We start from the raw sequence: 16457 nt of genomic DNA, 5'->3' as shown, positions 1-16457 counted from the left end.
TATATAAAATCAACACATCATGTCCTCTCTCCTTTGATTAATTCACTCTACCTCATACATCATACATCACGCATCACGCATCACAAACTGCCTCTCTGGTATCAACTTTTATTTCTTTCAGGGTGCTCTACTATCAAATGCCATTATTCGCTCTCCCCTCAAGGGCATGCACCACTTGGTGCTCAATTCCCGGGGCTTTCTTCTCTCCAGTCTCCGTGATTCCAGATCGACTTTCTCTGGGCTACATCGACTTGTGTTACAGAGGCTCGTGTCGATCCATCTGTCGCGTGCGTGTGTGTATGTGTATTGGTGATGTTGTCATGTTGTGATGTGATGGGGCGTGGGGGGCGTCAAAAGGTACAGAGCATCGCCGTGTCGTTGATCAACGGGCTGATGCGGCGTAAGTGATGGGGGAAAATTATGGTTCGAGAAGCGGCAAGCATTGATTGGGGGGTTGATGGTCGGGGGTTAAGCCAAGGAAGTATCAGTTTAAGCAGTCTTCTCCTCCTCATCCTTCTTCTCCTCCTCCTCGTCAGCGGCCTGGAAGAGGTGGGCGCTGTCCTTTTGCGCCTTCAGGAAAGCATCCCGGAACTGGTTGGCGTCTGCAAAAACATTCATGTTAGTGGATATTCACGTCTGCTGGCATTAAGAGTTGAAATCTTGACATACTGTCGGAGTTGGCGAATCGGATGGCAAGAGTCACGGCCTCGGGCTCTCCCTCGCTGACATCGGCGGCAGCGTTCCACACCCAGCTTCGGTCAGAGCCAACGTTGGGCGACAGAGTAATCTCGGGGACAACTGCGCGCACCTGTTAGTAAAACTGGTCTCTCTCTCTCTGTAGCAGCACGAGTATACGCCCGATCAAGCGGGGCGACAGGGGGATACGTAGATGTGGGGAAGATAACGTACTGTAGTGGTTGGCGCAGACCTTGAGAGTCTTCTCGCGTCGCATCACCAGGCGGACCTTGGCGTTCTCCTTGTGCTTGAGCAGTCTGACATCACCAGTTCCGCGCTCCTTCCACTCGCCAGCGGCGGCGGGGGCCTCCTCGCCGTCCTTCTTGGCGGCCTTGACGAACTTGAACAGCTTGGCGCGCATCTTGAAGAGCTGCTCCTCAGACTCCTCGTTGGTCTTGACGTCGACCTTTTCGGTCAGCTTGACGACGGGCTCGAAGTGGACGTCTTCGCTCTCGGGGGCCTCGTCCTATCAGAAAAAGCGAACACTCTTGTCAGCCGATCATTTGCATCAAAACGTAGATGTAGGGAGTCTCTGAGCTTACCTCCTCGCCCTTGGCCTCGCGCTGGGCCTTTGCGCTTCCGGAGTTGTCGCCACGGTCCTCCTCCTCCTTCTTTTCCTTCTTTTCACCACCGCCAAACATGGAGAAGACGGAGGAAGCAGTCACAGAGGCGGGAGCCTAGATAAGAAAGAGCCCGCGTGTCAGCACAAAAAATCACGGTCGAAATATCGCGCAGAAGGCATCATCGATCGATCGGGTCGGACACTGCAGCGGTTTCACGCGAGGGGTCGTTAGTTACCTCAGTGCTGGTCTGCTCGGCCTTGGGCTCGGTAGCGTCGGTGGAAGACATTTTGAAGAATCGGTCGGATATCTAAAAGAAAAAAGGGACTCTGTTGTCGTGAATAAAGGAACCGTTAGTCGTTTATCGCAAAGGGTAAAAAAAAAATGATGCCGTGCCAAAACAGCGTTTTGTCAAGGTGGCGTAGCGGGGTGAACAAAGGCAAGGGCCCGTTTCCCCCTCCTGACAAACAAAAACACGATCGCTTCACAAGCGATAAAAACTCACCAAGAGCTCAGCAAAGAAAAAAAGGGAAGAGACCAAAGTATCGCTGGCGATGGGAACCTCGTCGCAAAAAGAACCGGTTATTGTATGTTTCTGTAAGGTACCTGGGTCTTGCCTAGCGGGGGATGGAGTTTAAAAAAAAAAAACAAGGTGGTGGTTGGTAAGGTCGCGCGAGGGGCTTTGCGGTTCTGCCTGGCGCTGTGTCTTTGGTGCCCCTCCCTTCCATTCAGTTCTTGAGTGGCGGGGCTGATTTTTTTATTTTTTCATTTCCCTGGCTTCACTACTAGGTAGGTACCTCTAGCATGTAGCGGCACCTGTTCTTTTTGGTGCGAGGGTACCTGTAGTTTTGGGCTCTACTTTATTGGTAGGGTTACTTGATAGAAGATCCCTATTACTAGGTAGTATTGCTTTTCGCTGCTAAAGCTGGTGCTAGAATTTCCAAGACCCCCTTTGTCCATCTATTGCGTGCATCTGCAGTACATTAGAGTACTACCTAGGTAGACAAGTCGGGTGGCGACATCTGTTGTATATCCGCCGTCAACGGAGTATTACTGCCCCTCACAGCCTAGGCGAATAAATGCCTAAACATCCTCCATATGCAGCTCTTCTTCACAGCTTTAAAAGACATTACAACCCAAGCTTACTACTAAAGTCCTACTAATGCGAGGTACAGAATTAGTGAACAAAATAGACGGCACGTGGTCCTGAGCCATTTAACGTGCGAAATCACGGGCTTGCTGACTGCTGGTGTGATCAAGTGACACGACACAGACTATCGAATCCCTACGAACAAGATGTGCCACCAAATATACATACTAGCTGTACTAACCTGATAAGCACGACAGTCTACATGTATAATGAATGTATCAGAAATAAGGCAAGGTAAATGGTATTATAAGTCTCATGTATATAAGATACCAACGACATAGGCAGGCACGCAAAGTAACATACGGTAGCTCGTGTATTTGCGTTTTGCCATAGAACGAAATCCCATTTCCCCTTCGTGCCACAATCACAACCTCAAAAGACAAAAAAAAAAAAAAGTATGATAAGACAAGCAAAGGTAAAAAAAGGTCAAATCCATAAACTCCGTCCATCCATTCCAACCGGTTTCTGTTCATTCAAGTTCATTAATACATATACCAAATCCTTGCGGATCTCCGTGGTTGCAAAATAGGAGAGTTAAAAAGAAGACAAAAGAAAGCAAGCCTTCCTTATGGAGCGTCGTTGCACTCCTCGTGCGAACTCTGTCGGCATGCAGACTTGCCCCTTAGCATAGACCACAGCCGTGAAGCAGAGTCGGTCAGCTTCTCCTGGACTTCCTTTTTGGCGTGCTTCAACTTTGACTGCGCGGCCACTGCGTGCTTGTCGGCAGAGTACGACTTGGCCTTCCGCAAGTATTCTTCATGCTCCTCAGCGCTGCCAAAGGTTTGCAGCCACAAAAGCTTCGCTGATAATTGAGCGTCAAGAAGCTGGAGCTGAAGTTGGTTTTGCACATCCTCCACCGAGGGCAGATTCTCTGCAGCTTGTTGCGTAATCTTATCAATCTTGCTGGCGATGCCTTGAGTGGCCTCATCAAGCTGAGTCTTGGCTGTTGACACGAGGTCGTCCAGTTGCTGCCGAACATCTGCAAAGTTGGCAAAGCTGGCGCCAAATGTCTTGGAGACGGTCTCGGTGACTGTTTGGCAAACGTTTTGGCATGCCGAGCCCAGTGACTGCTTCGCATTCTCAATACGCCGCTCTGCTTCCTGAGCAGCAGCAGGTACGAGACCGGAGAGATCCTGGGCAAGATGGGCGAGATGCTTGGTCCGCTCTAGAGCACCCTCCATCAAGCCCTTGCCAAAGTGGACCTTAACAACTTTGTGAATCTTTGGGCGGCACTTAGCCTCGAGAATGACGCTGACGACGCCGTGGGTTTCCCTCTTGGCAAACTTTAGGCGGAGACCCTCATCCTCCAGAGACATGGTGGTATCAACGGGGACTTCTCCTCTCTTGGCAGTCACAGTCAGGCAATCCTTGGCCAGCCATGTCTTCTTGATGCTGTTGGGAATGTGAATTAGGATATCATTGTGTGCTTCGGCAGTGAATGACACAACCGGCTTCTTGGCGCCGAATATCCAGTCATCTGATTGCGCTTCGCCAATGGGCATTAACGCCAGGCCATTGGTAGCCGAAGGAATCAGGCTGCTACTGCTGGAGCTTGCTGACAACGACGTCGAAGTGGTGAGATAGGATGTAGTTGTGACAGTCGCGGTGACGGATGGTGGCATCTGAACGTTTGGTAGAGCCGACTTGGATGCCGGCCCGTAGAAGATGGGTAGCACCACAAGGACGACGACGACAAACACGAAGCCGGGAAAGGCGCCCCACGTGTTCTCGACCAGAAATTCCTTGACCTGAGATTCCAATTGCCATAGCTCAGACACCTTCTTCTTGAAAGATTTCTTGTCATGGTCGGCAGGCCTTTCAATGACTCGGCTCGCCTCGGGAGTATAAGATGGAGTCCCAAGACTCTGGTCCGTGTATTCGAGCAATTCTTGCGATGCATCGTTCTTAAATGGAGGAAAGGGTTCAGTCTTGTTGGACTCGTCGTGTGCTATCTGGGACTCGGTCATGACGGTGTCTTCGTGAACCGAGTCCTCATCGTCTTCCTCGTCCTCGGTCTCGTCGCGGTCAGACGATGCACCGTGCGTGTCGGCATCATCATTGTCCGTCCCGAATGAATCGTCTGTTCCAGCCAGGCTCCGGACATCGTCTGGGCGATGAATGTCGAGCGAGCCGACGGACTCGCTCATGGAGGCGGGGTAGTGGTCGTCTTGGGACTCTTCGTTGTCGGTGCTGGGGCTCGAGACGAGCTCGTAGGTTGATTCGGCCATGCCGTTGTCGTCGGCTGGCGGAGGCATGTCCATCATGTTGGGGTTGCTGCTCGATATCCAATTCGCAAGCTGCGTGTTGCCCTGCGGCCTGGGGAATCGGAGAGTGGGCTCAGAGGCAGAGAGGCCTGGGGCGTCTGCAGTTGTTGTTTGTGTTGTCGCCGTTGGTGAAGGCGAAAGTGTCGAAGGCGGCGGTGCTGGCAGAGAGTTCGAAGGGTTGCTCAGGCGTGCAAGCAAAGTATCGCGACGGCGAAGCTGCGTATCATGCTGTTCCATCACGAAGTGACTGTGGTCAGTTCGAGGACCATCTCACGCTCCCAAGCAATGACTCGTCGACAGGCCCATGAATCAACAGGGCGCGGGTAACTGTTTGAGGGCGGCGAGGAGGACAGTGGCAAGTGGCAGTGGCAGTGGTTCTTGTGTGAATGGAGATGGAGGGGAGAAGAAGGGCGGCGGGGAGGGGTTGAGCTTTGGATGAATGGAGAGTGAGGTCAGAGGCCAACAGCTCGCAAGGTGAAAGAACTAACCACTGTGGAAGTGCAGAAGCAGAAGAAGATGTTTCCCGAAAGAAGAGGGAAGAAGTAGAAAATCCAAATCACGGAAAAAGCTTGACCGTGAAGGCAAAGTTGCACGTTGCAACGCAAGGAAATAAAAAGAATAGGCCCGAGTGGTGAAGCTGGATGTGGTAAAGCCGTGCACCAGGGATAGCTTTGAGGCTGAGTTGATGCCTGCGGGAACCCGGGGCTGCCTGATGGCACTGTGGATATAGCGGTTTAGCGGTTTGGCAAGCTCCCTAGCAGCTGCGAATAGCGCTGGAAGAGGTGGGGTTGGGCTGTTGAATTGAGCTCTGGGCAGCGCCGCGCGTGACCTGGAAGAGCGACGAGGCAATTGTTCAGTACGAGTACAGGGTTGTAAGATGGATGAAGATGGAGTGGAGTTTGGGTTGATGGGTGAGATGGTCGTCTCACGTGAAGATTATGCAGTCAGTCTACGGGAGTTGAGTTGATTCGCTTCGATTCGATTGGCAGCCGGGCTGCAAGAGAAGGACCAAAGGGACGAGAGAGGACGGAGAGAAGGGCAAGAGGGCGAATGAAGGAAGCAGAAAAAAAGAGGTGCTGTACAGTAAGACGAGGCTTCATCTGCCTTGACAAAGTGTCCGATAACTGAGATGGATGGTGGGGTCGGTGCTTGAGTGGCGGACGAGGCTTTTCACGGTTTGATGGGATCAAGGCCAAAGAAGAGAGTTGGTTGGGCCGTTGTTGTCGTTGGCTTTGGGTTTTGGTCTAGCTTTGTGACAAGTGTGTTTCGTGTTGTTGAGACATGAATATCTTCAAAGAAATCGTTATTGAGAGTGAATGGCGAATGCACAGGCACCAGCCATGATGGTCTTCGATATCAAACATGCGGAGACCGAAGCTAGGCCAGTTCTCCATCCGTCTGCAGCTTTGGTGGTGAGGCTTGCAAGGGACCAAAGTGTCATGCGTAAGGCAATGTAATCCCAAGTGAGGGGCCACTGTGTGTATACTATACTACTCAGAATATACTCTACATGCATGTCTTTGGAGGCTATTTCAAGGTAATTCGCCATCTATAAACTCAACATTGTCTCCATCAACCCAAGCCAAGCCAGCAAAACATCATCTCCAGCAGTTAGAAACCAGCTCAGCTCAGTCCAAATCAAACCAAACCAAACAAATAGACAAACACCTGCAATTCCCATCTCACATATCCCACACATCCCATCCCATCCTCGTCGTCGCATCCCGTCCGGCATGTGCTCGCTTCATACGTCAGTGCCTCTCTTCCCACTGTGGACCCTCTCCAATCTCCATTTTCCATTCCCGCCATCCCGAGCTTCCAGGTCTCCGCCAGGCGGGGCCCTTTTGTCGATGCGGGGAGCCCATTAAAAAGGCGTATTTTGATTTTGGAAATACATTTATAGCACCGTCGGCTACCTACCAAGGTGTTTCTTGTATCTTGTTACTATTAAATCTAGGTAAATTTCAGTTCTCTTATATGATTTGGGACCTGTGATATATTCTCATCAAGTACATGAAAAGTATGTAAGGCGAGCCGCTCAACCCAACGAATTCTAGCCTGATCAAGAACAAACGTTGAGGATAAGCCCATTCTTATACCATCGAAGCTTGCCAGACCTCATATGCTTTAATTAAATCAGTAAGTTGCGCCACGGTCCAGGCGTCTTGTTACGCTTACGTGCATTTCCCACACATGTAGCATCTATACAATCACTGCGGCTGGCATAAATCAGAATGTGCAATTGTGATTTCATATGTATTGGCCGATATCGCTTCGGCATATAGACAACCCTATCTATCTACTACCCATCAATGCCCCCCGTCAAAACCTGTCGTAACCATCGCCCCCATCCATAACCCGTCGTATCCTGGCATGTAAGAAAAGCAAACAGAACAAAATAAAAGCAAGAGAAAAACGAGTAGGCGTTCCGACATTCCGACATTATGCGCGTGCCGCTCCCCGTCTATAGTTTTTATTTCCCATCCCCCCGTGTCCGCAAACTCCGTGTTGGCCGAAGCAAAGACACAACAAAAAATAAAACACAAATGCGGAAATAGACTGAACCAGCTCCGATGGCAGGGATCTTGGCCGGCTGTTGGGGTACGAGTACGGCAGCCATGGCAAGCCGCCAAGGGGTAAAACCCGTCCCGAGTCCATAATCCCAGCAGCCAAGAAGAAAGAAGAAGTGGGGTATCTTCACAAAAAATGTTGTGACACGGATGATCGTGCCGGCAGCCGGGGGCCAGTCAGGAGGCTGAGACAAGCAGACGGCGAATTTCCAAAGGATGATGCTATCCGAGTAGGCTGCCTTCTTTCTTCTAAGCGGAGCAAGCCCGTCTGATTAATAGTGGTGTACAAAAATGAAGAGATAAAGAGGCATGCGAGATGCAGAATGATTTATAGTATGCAAATTATGTGCAGAATCAGCGCTCACAGCACGCCGTGCTTCTTGAGGACCTTTTCCAGGGACTCGGGGCCAAAGTGTTCGTCATCTGGCATCATCTCGATAATACCGGTCAGGTTGGCAAACAGGTCTCCCTGGTTTCGGTAGGCCAGAATGGCAGGCACTGCGGCATTGTCGAATTCAATATCCTCGTAGTGGACCTTGACGAAGTGAACCGACGTGTTAGACTTGACCAGCGGCACCAGCACTGATTCGATTGCTGAGGAGACCTCACTCTAGACAACTAATGTTAGAACACTGTCATATCAAGCTAGGTACGGCAAGACTCTTTACCTCGTGATCGTAGACAAATACAACAACAGTGGTATCTCTGTTGACCTTTTCGATGGCGTCTAGGTATCCCAAGGCGTCCACCTCATCCATGCGGCCGTATATCCGCGTGCTGGGGCTCGTCCTTCGGGTGCGAATAGATGCGCCGGCGGCTTCCTTCTCGAGCTCCTGTCTCCGAGCCTCTCTCCACTGGCTCAAGAACTCTTCTTCGTCGTCGTCACCACCGCTAAAGATGGCCTCTTCACTCTCGCTCTCGCTGTTTTTGTCGCTTGAGCGGGGGGCACCAAAGACGCTCTTGCGAACGGACATGGCTCGGTTTCTCCATTTGGTCTTGCGGGCAGATTCATAGCTTCTGGCATCGGCAATGACGCCTTTGACACCGGTAGAACGGCCGCTGTCAAATGACACGGGGGGGAGTCTGAGCTCAGCAGCGGCGGTAGGCATTCTCATGGCTTCTTCGATTCTGGCGTTGCGATATTGTTCTTCTTCAGAGACGTCGGATCCGTGGTGGGAGTCGGCGTCGTCACGATCTTCAGGGTGGAGGGTTTCCCGATGGGTATTGTTGGCGACAAGCTTGTCGAATTCTTCTTGTGCTTCAGTGGTCATATTGGGCAAAAAGGCTCGGGCACGAGCGGGTGACTGAGGGTGGTTATATAGATGGGATCGTTGTTGTCTTTCTGTAAGCTCAAACCAGCGGGTAGAGTAGAAACGAACTTGGCCAGTCCTGTCGAGTGAGCCGACGACGTGTGAGTGAGGGAGGGGCGTGTGGGAACTGTTGACTGGCTATTCGTGCAGCGCGTTTCTCGAAGGAGCGGAGCAAAAGCAGCAAGGGGGTGAGACGACAAGAGTCGTTTTCTTGGTCGTGATTAGTTGAGACAGAGACGCTCGGATCAAGCAGCGAAGAGGCGCGAAGAAGTGAAAGAAATAGAAGCGTCGGCGAGAGCGAAAGAGAGCGTCGAGTGGACGGCAAGACGGGGCCCCTGACAAGACGCACGCCCCCCTTTTTTGATGCGACAAGCGGTTTCAGCAGGCAGATCCAGCATGCGAGCTGCCAGGGGTTTTTAGTAGAGGATCCAGAGGGCCAACAGGGCAGGGCTCAGCACGAGATCAAGCGGTCGCAGTGCCGAGTCTGGCGCGGGTTTGGAGGCGAGGACGAGGAGAGGACCGGGATGGTGATTGGCGAAGTCGGAGTTGTGGTGGATAGAATGTGCATAAGGCACGATACTCGACAAAAGTGTGGGCAGAAGGTGGTGTAGAAAAGGTGGCGCGCGGGGGGTTGTTGGCGCTTGGATGGTGCTTTTGGTGGCTTGATGCAGCGATTGAGCCCTACAACACCAACAAGTTGATGGAGGCTTCAGTTGATTCTACAGCGACAGCATGATAACATCTTCTCACCCCTCAAGCTGAATTACGACGAAATAGCAGCTACATGGATACTCATCTCTACTAATCAGCTGAATCAATACCAAGAACATCACAGCACTCAGCTCCGAATCCCTTGCTCAACTCCCCAACGTCTAGACTCTCTACGGACTACTCCGTCCTCATGGCAGCATTGATTCTCGACGAGGCTGAAGAGTGATCAAACGCCCCCATTGTGATGACAGGGGCCATCCTTGCCCTCTTCGCCCTCTCTTGCCATCACTCGGCCAATGCGGTCATGCCAAACTGCTGAATGACGCCCACGATGCTCGCACTTGTGCTGCACCCCAGGAGCTGCCATGCTCTTCTCCTCCCACAGCCGGGGGTCCGACATGTGGCTCCTCGTCGAACCACCGGCGCTAAGAAAAACGAACGACTGACGGCTGAGCCTCGCACCGAAGCCAGTTGATTTTGCCTCTCTAATGAGTCTTGTGTTGCCTGTCAATGCTACGATGAGAACCGGATCTGCGACCAGCCCCGGCCCCAAATGCACAAGCAAGCATTGCACTGACGGAGATGACATTTTCTCCGCTGATTTATGCGCCTTTTGGGAAATCACCACATGGCTCAGGCTGACTGGATGGAAAGCTGTCTGGAATGTTTGGAAGGATCTTGGGACCCTCCCCGCATGCCACGTCTTGCATGGCAGCTTAATTTCGAGTGGTGTGCCTATTCCTGGGCGGACAAGGATGCCCGAGATATTCGTGATTGGGCGGCTGAGTCTTGCTCGCTACAGCCTTTTCATGCGCATGACGAACCAGCTCGGAGGAGGCATACCAATCCGATAGCCGTGTACGAGATACGAGTAGGCCGGCTAGCAAAAGCCCTGGAGGGGGGCTCAGACAGGCGGTATGTTTCGACTGCTGGGCGAGCCCTACAGCATCTCCATCTTGGAAGACGGTGAGAGACTCGGTTGACGGCAATGCTGACGTGGTCCATTGGGAGCAGCAGCTTACTGGGCTTGTGCCTACGCACGGGATGACTGCTTGGATCTCTGCAGTGGTAAGCTGATGGCCAACAACACATCTGCAATACCCTCCTTGGCATCGACATCTCGACGGCAGACAAAAGGAGAGCACCCACGTTGAGCTTACAACTAGATGCTTGTGCTCGCGGTTTCAGGCCGTATTCAACAATTCATCTTATCTGCAATTCTCACCGCCACCTCCAGGCCATCTCACTGCCGAGCCATTCACATTAGCAGTTGATATTAGTCTTCGGCACTTCCCAGCCCAGAGCCAGAGGCAGGACCAGGACAATGCCGGGATCACGACGTCTGTCTTACGCTTAATCCATGCACATTCGACTAGGCTCCATCAGGCAAGGCCAACTCATGCCTGCTGTTTCAGAATCCGTTTCATCTTTCTCGTGCAGATCAGAAGCCTGTTTAATTAATCTCGGCCCCTGGTCCAGTTGAGCGCGTAATGTGGGCATATCTAAGCTGGTGCTGCCACGATTTCCAGGCCCCCCATTGGTCATTTTCCGGGCGACGACTTGACCCTCGTCTTTTCCCATCTTTTATTTGTATTTTCTGCTTGTATTTTCGCGGCCAAGAAATAGAGGATGGAAAAGGCAAACGCAATGTGGCGCAGCGCAACGACTTTTCTAAATAATGATGCCATTTTCACCGTTGGGGGCCAACCAGTATCGACTGTTGTTTGCATCGGACAAATGGAGATGCGTTTCTGCAAGAGTCCGGATACGAAAGCTTCTTTGGCTGCGCGATGTAACTCTTGTTTCTATTGAGGACGATAGCATTGACTACCGTAGGCGTGACGCCCTCAGATACTTGGCTGCTGCTTCATCCTGATTTCTTCGCTTGCTTGTTTTCTTCTGTGCAAGGCGTTTAGGACTTACATGCTACCAGGCTGTGACTCGCAGTGTCGGATCCTGATTGAAGGAAGGCATATTGCTCTCGGTGTTGAAGGCCGAGACTATTCAGCTCGGCTAGAGATGTGAGGCGTCTTTCGTGTGATCTTGTACCTAGTACGGGTCGTGCGTTGATATTGTGAGTTGTGGGGTTTCATGATGCAATTCTTTTGTCGTAGTTGGAACGCTTCTGACTTTGAGGTGTTCATCGCTTATAAATGGACCAATCGATGTGGCTGGATAGGAAGACTACTTGGTAAGCAGTCTCAAGTGCAGTATGAGAATGAGGGAAGTGAAGTATCTTGAATTCTTCTCTGCTTATATCGTCTAGCACCCGATCACAAACGAACGTCAGCAAGACTGTTGTTGATTTACAGCTGTTTCTATGCCCCAAGAGGGAGCATGACGTATTACTTTACATTTTTCTTAACAAGTTACAAGCTGTTTTGTTCATATTTTAATCCACTATCTGGAATCATATCGTGTAAATCACCCACGACTTCATAATGACACACCCAAACACCCTGGGGCTATATTGAGTCAACTTTGTGCCATCTCGATTTAGTGGTAGATTAATACCATGATACACAGATCACTCTTACGTTTACTAGAATTACATCATTCTGGAGCCTCTATAATAATTGTAAAGTCCGTGTTTGATCACCACAGCACTATTCGCCAATCGTCATCTCCATGTCCAACACCTAACATCTCTATATATAAATCCTTGCCACAATTCCACATCTTCTAATTGTAGGCCTACATGTGTCAATCCAAACAACAGTGCTCTCTCTTCTCAGCACTAGCATCATCAATTTCGTCATTTCCTACTCCGACACTGCCCATCCGCTCAACGGATCAACATCCAAAACTTACACGGGCCATCCAAGGATCCCAGTCCTTCAACGCGCGTTTTGAGCTTCTGTCACAAATCAGCGAGCCATATTTAGAATGCCGTTGGGAGTTTCTAGAATTTTCTTGGTCTGTTAGACTTGTTGTCCATGCATAGGTCGTCCGTAGTCATCTGATCACTGCTCACATATCGATGATGCTCTCTGCTTCACGACGTGTTACTCATACGGTCTGTGGAAAAAGACAGTGAAATAATGCTACCATAACTTAAACTACATCTTAATACCACGATCTAATTATTACACAAACGGTTATAAAATTGGCAAGACAAATAACCACTCTCGCAGCATACTCACACAATACCTTTGAAAACAAAGTCTCTCTCAACACAGGACGCAGCAAACAAAAAAGTAAACTCTTGATTCATATCAAATAAACATATCAATACTCTACTTCCACCCTTCTCTACTCTTACCCGATTATCCTCCAAGAGAGATAGCCTTAACATCCTGCTCAATCAAGATACTTCCAAAGTCCACATCCCTATATTCTCAACCTGACATCTAACAACATCATCAAGTGTCAACCCTTTCAGAATTTTGAGTTTCAGCCCAAAACGCATTCCTTCCTCACACAAAGTCAGCCTAACTGGTTCTACTCCATGACAAGAGTTAGTTACATCATCAGCTCATTCAACTCACCAATTACCAATGAACATCTCACTCGTTCGCTCAACAAGTCGATTCTCTGCGTTTAAACTTCCATCAAACCTCCTGTGATCAAACTTCCATCATACCAATAACCATAAAACGCACCACATCAACCACAAACTTGCAGCACATCAATAGCCATAAACTCACACCAGATCAACCACAAAACATATCCTGTCAACAACCACAAATCACATCACATCAAGCCAAACCAAGACAAATAATATTCAACGACTTTTATTCTTCTTCTTCAATCCCAAATCAAAGATCCCTCATCCAGCACACATTACAACAAATGCAAGAACATCTCATTTCAATAAAAAAAAACCACATATTAACAAAACAGCATAATGACAAAAAACACTTTCAGCCCAACAAATGCAAAACATATAAAAAAAGACGAACCCTCCCCAGTGGTATCGGCGTGCCCTCTCCTCCAACTGCTCCCTCATCCTCATTCCAATTCGTTTCTCCCGTTCCTCACCTCGCTCTGTGGTTTGCTTCTCAGCCTTCGCACGTGGTCATTAAATATCCCAGCAGAAGAAAAAGAAAATGTGACCCGGTCTTGTTGAATCATCGTACTGTATTATCTGGAAGCTTGATCTGCTCCTTGTTATAAGTCGCCAACATCCCTACCATTCCCTAACCACATCAACATCCCTCCCTTCTCCCTCCATCACATTTAAGTCTTCTCCAAAAGAAGCCTCTCCCCCCTTACTCTCCAGAATTTTTTTTCTCGTAGCTCTGTTATATGCGCGCCCTTCTAAAAACACTAAAGCTCGCTCGACCGGCATATTTAAAGAAAAAAAAGGTGTCCGCTGAGGGAGCCGGAACGCGGTACAGAGGCAACTGAAGACATAGAAAAACCATCAAGTAATACACCCAGCCCGTGGCCAACAATCCAGAGCTTATCAGAAAACGCAGAAACTATTGTGCAAAGAATTTTTGGGATCAGAGGCGGGAGAAAAAAAAAGATAAAGAAAAAAAAGGAAAATAATAACGAGAGAGGGAAAAGGGGAAACAAAAGGTATCAAGTCGGCCGGTTTCCTTTTCCGACTGTCGCCGAAAGAATCGGGATTGAGATGCCTCCACGAGGGGCTCATGCAGCGGCCAAAAATAAATAAATAAAAAGAGTTAATGGTGTAAGTAGGGCACGTTTCGTCACTTCGTCCTGCGTACGCCAGTATTCGCAAGCCAGATATGCGTAGTCGGGTGTCCGAAATTGGCGGGTAATATAATCGTTTGAATGCGGATGGTGAAGAAAAGTCACGGATTAGACTTGAATCGGCAGATGCGAAAGAAAAGTCCATCTGTATCACAGTCGCAGGCAATTTAATAAGCCCAAACCTTGAGCTGCGGAGGAGGTTAGTCACGTCGAGTTTGGAAAAAAAGAGTTGCAACTTGGCCAACTTACCAGAGAATCCCATGAACCTGTGCACAAGCTGATGCCGTCGTTGCTGACACCCAAGCAGCTCACACGGTTCTCGTGGCCTACCAGCGAGCCAACCTTTTCGCCTCGTGTAATGTCCCAGACCTTGATTGCACGAATTAGCATCAGATGTCATCGGGGGAAAATAAGGTTTCATCGCGATGTAAACTTACCTTGCACTCAAAGTCGTCATATCCGGCAAAGAGGAGACGTCCGGACACGGAGGTGGCAACGGATGTGATGCCGCAAAGAATGGATTCAGACTAAATTGGCATGTTAGCATTTCAATTGTCAAGGTTCCAAGGCAGCGGGATGTTACGCACTCCATAGAGGTTCAGTTCGCGATCGGCGCGAATGTCAAACAGCCGGCAGGTGGCGTCGTCGGATCCCGTAACGAAAGAGTGGCCGTCGGGGAAGAACTGGATGGCGTTAATGTCAGACTCGTGGCCTGCAAAGGTCTGCACCGCCTTTCCGGCACGGATATCCCAGAGCTTGGCGAACGCGTCGCAGGCACCAGAGATGAAGGTGTTTTGGTTGGTGGGGTTCAAGCTGATGCTCATGACATCGCCAAGGTGGTCGGCGAACTCGGTGACCTTTTGGCCAGTCTCAATGTCCCACTTCATGCAGGTCATGTCACCGGAGGAGGTGAGGATGCTGCGATCGTTGATGAATCGGCAGCAGGATAGGTAACCGGCGTGGCCAGACAGTTCCCTGGCCACTCGCGTGGGGCCGTCGCGCTGCTGGTTGAGGTTGTAGATGGAGCAGATGTTGTCGAGACCACCGCAGGCGACAAAGTTGCCGCTGGGGGCGTAGGCGCAGGTCATGACCCATGATGAGCGGAGGGGGATGGCGTGGACTTTGTTGGTGGTGTAGGCGTCCCAGATGATGAGCTTTCCGTCCTGCGAGGCTGAGACGAGGTGTCGGCGGTCTGTGGACCAGTGCATGGCGTAGATCTTGGCCAGATGGCCCTTGAGCGTCCGCTTCGCCCGCATGAGCTGGTTCTTGGGGATGGGCTCGTGAGCCTGCTGAGCGACAGCCCGGACTGAAAAAAAGCATCGAGTTAGCATCGCGAAATCAGGGGGAAAATAAAAGAAACAACCGATTGAGAGAGACGCGGAGAGAGAGAAAAAACAACATACGTGTGGTGTCGGCCAGCTCATCCTTCTTCCGCTTGATCCTATCCTTGAGCGTCTCGGCCTCGCGACGCGCTTGCTGGATGCGCGCCTGCATCGCCTCGGGCGACACATCGTTGGGCTGCGAATTCATGGCGAAATCGACGGTTTGACGGGCGACGACAATCGAGAAATGGGCGGGCGATGGCGATGGGGAGCAGCTGCGGGTTTTGGCGGCGTCGTCGTCGGGAGGGAATCGAATTGACGACGGTTGGGATTGTGGAGAGCGGAGGGAGAGGAGAAGGAGAGAATGCGCTGGCTCTGGTTGGGTTGGGGGGGAAAAGCCAAAGGGACAGGAAGAATGGAACTGGACTCAAGTGAGCTACAGGTACAGCAACGTTAGCTCCTATCCCAGGGGGGTTGGTGCGCTCTAGTCCCGGGCTGGGGTGCCTGGGGCGGGTTTTTTGGGAAATTGACGGTGGGCTGCGCTGCGAGGTGAGGCCCTGACTTGATGAGCCTGAGCGGCAGCTTACACTGGACTGAACCGAACCTGAACTGATCGGGGTGGAGCCCTGGACTCAACTGTGCTCAACTCGCTGGACGAAGAGACGAGAGCCTGGCACTGGTACCGCGCTTTTTCAGGGCCGGGGCGAGGTGCTAAGGCCAGTTGAGCCCCAGCGCTAGGAGCTGAAGATGAGGTGGGATTGATGGTGTGTTGGAAGAATCGAGACACTCTTCAGGTTGGCCGGGTTCTTTGTTAGCCAGCCTCTATCTAGCAGCATGGAGTACTATCGCTGTGCATGACCCGATAGAGTACAGTTTTAATTGATGTCCTGTTGCCTGATAAGTAGTTGCAGCATTTGATCATTGTACATATCCGTCCAGATCAGACTACGAAATTGAATGGCCTCAATCAATTCATTGCATGCATCCGCTCTCTTGCTAATGCCCGCACTTGTGCTGTAAGGGGAAAGGCAGGTCAGAATTACTAGCGCCCGCCTCTTCAGAGTCTGTCTAGGAGGTACTTGCTCTCCGCCTCTAGCGACGCAGCCGGTCCAAGTATCGAAGCGACGCAGTGCAAAGGCAGCTCAGACACAATCTGACTGATGCGCTGCCCGG

General features: G+C 50.7%; 6 protein-coding genes across 6 annotated transcripts; all 6 read right to left on the bottom strand.

Moving 5' to 3' along the window:
- Positions 1 to 489: 489 nt before the first annotated feature.
- M431DRAFT_98280 (hypothetical protein) lies at positions 490 to 1584 on the bottom strand (the record flags this gene model as incomplete). The annotated part of the gene is made up of 5 exons (XM_024925027.1): positions 490 to 602; positions 670 to 798; positions 910 to 1201; positions 1278 to 1412; positions 1534 to 1584. The coding sequence occupies 5 exons, from the start codon at positions 1582 to 1584 to the stop codon at positions 490 to 492; spliced, it is 720 nt and encodes a 239-aa protein (XP_024768842.1).
- Positions 1585 to 3011: 1427 nt separating this feature from the next.
- M431DRAFT_98229 (hypothetical protein) lies at positions 3012 to 4946 on the bottom strand (the record flags this gene model as incomplete). The annotated part of the gene is made up of 2 exons (XM_024925017.1): positions 3012 to 3981; positions 4168 to 4946. 2 exons carry the CDS (start codon positions 4944 to 4946, stop codon positions 3012 to 3014), a joined length of 1749 nt encoding a protein of 582 aa, XP_024768841.1.
- A 2173-nt stretch (positions 4947 to 7119) lies between these two features.
- Positions 7120 to 7503, bottom strand: M431DRAFT_318009 (hypothetical protein). The gene has a single exon (XM_024914277.1). The coding sequence runs from the start codon at positions 7365 to 7367 to the stop codon at positions 7152 to 7154; it is 216 nt and encodes a 71-aa protein (XP_024768840.1). The 5' UTR covers positions 7368 to 7503; the 3' UTR covers positions 7120 to 7151.
- A 137-nt stretch (positions 7504 to 7640) lies between these two features.
- M431DRAFT_98233 (hypothetical protein) lies at positions 7641 to 8550 on the bottom strand (the record flags this gene model as incomplete). The annotated part of the gene is made up of 2 exons (XM_024925018.1): positions 7641 to 7889; positions 7948 to 8550. The coding sequence occupies 2 exons, from the start codon at positions 8548 to 8550 to the stop codon at positions 7641 to 7643; spliced, it is 852 nt and encodes a 283-aa protein (XP_024768839.1).
- A 976-nt stretch (positions 8551 to 9526) lies between these two features.
- On the bottom strand, positions 9527 to 9889 carry M431DRAFT_500547 (hypothetical protein; the record flags this gene model as incomplete). Its single annotated transcript, XM_024917929.1, has 1 exon — positions 9527 to 9889. One exon carries the CDS (start codon positions 9887 to 9889, stop codon positions 9527 to 9529), a length of 363 nt encoding a protein of 120 aa, XP_024768838.1.
- A 4240-nt stretch (positions 9890 to 14129) lies between these two features.
- On the bottom strand, positions 14130 to 15492 carry M431DRAFT_98330 (hypothetical protein; the record flags this gene model as incomplete). The annotated part of the gene is made up of 5 exons (XM_024925035.1): positions 14130 to 14150; positions 14212 to 14331; positions 14400 to 14489; positions 14550 to 15268; positions 15366 to 15492. 5 exons carry the CDS (start codon positions 15490 to 15492, stop codon positions 14130 to 14132), a joined length of 1077 nt encoding a protein of 358 aa, XP_024768837.1.
- Between the last annotated feature and the right edge of the window lie 965 nt (positions 15493 to 16457).

This window comes from Trichoderma harzianum (assembly GCF_003025095.1).
Source record: "Trichoderma harzianum CBS 226.95 unplaced genomic scaffold M431scaffold_20, whole genome shotgun sequence".
Lineage (NCBI taxonomy): Eukaryota > Fungi > Ascomycota > Sordariomycetes > Hypocreales > Hypocreaceae > Trichoderma > Trichoderma harzianum.
This window is presented reverse-complemented; position numbering and strand designations above follow the sequence as displayed.

Excerpts from the sequence above, each read along its gene's own strand:
- M431DRAFT_318009 (XM_024914277.1), bottom strand. The coding sequence starts at position 7,367 with ATGGACTCGGGACGGGTTTTACCCCTTGGCGGCTTGCCATGGCTGCCG.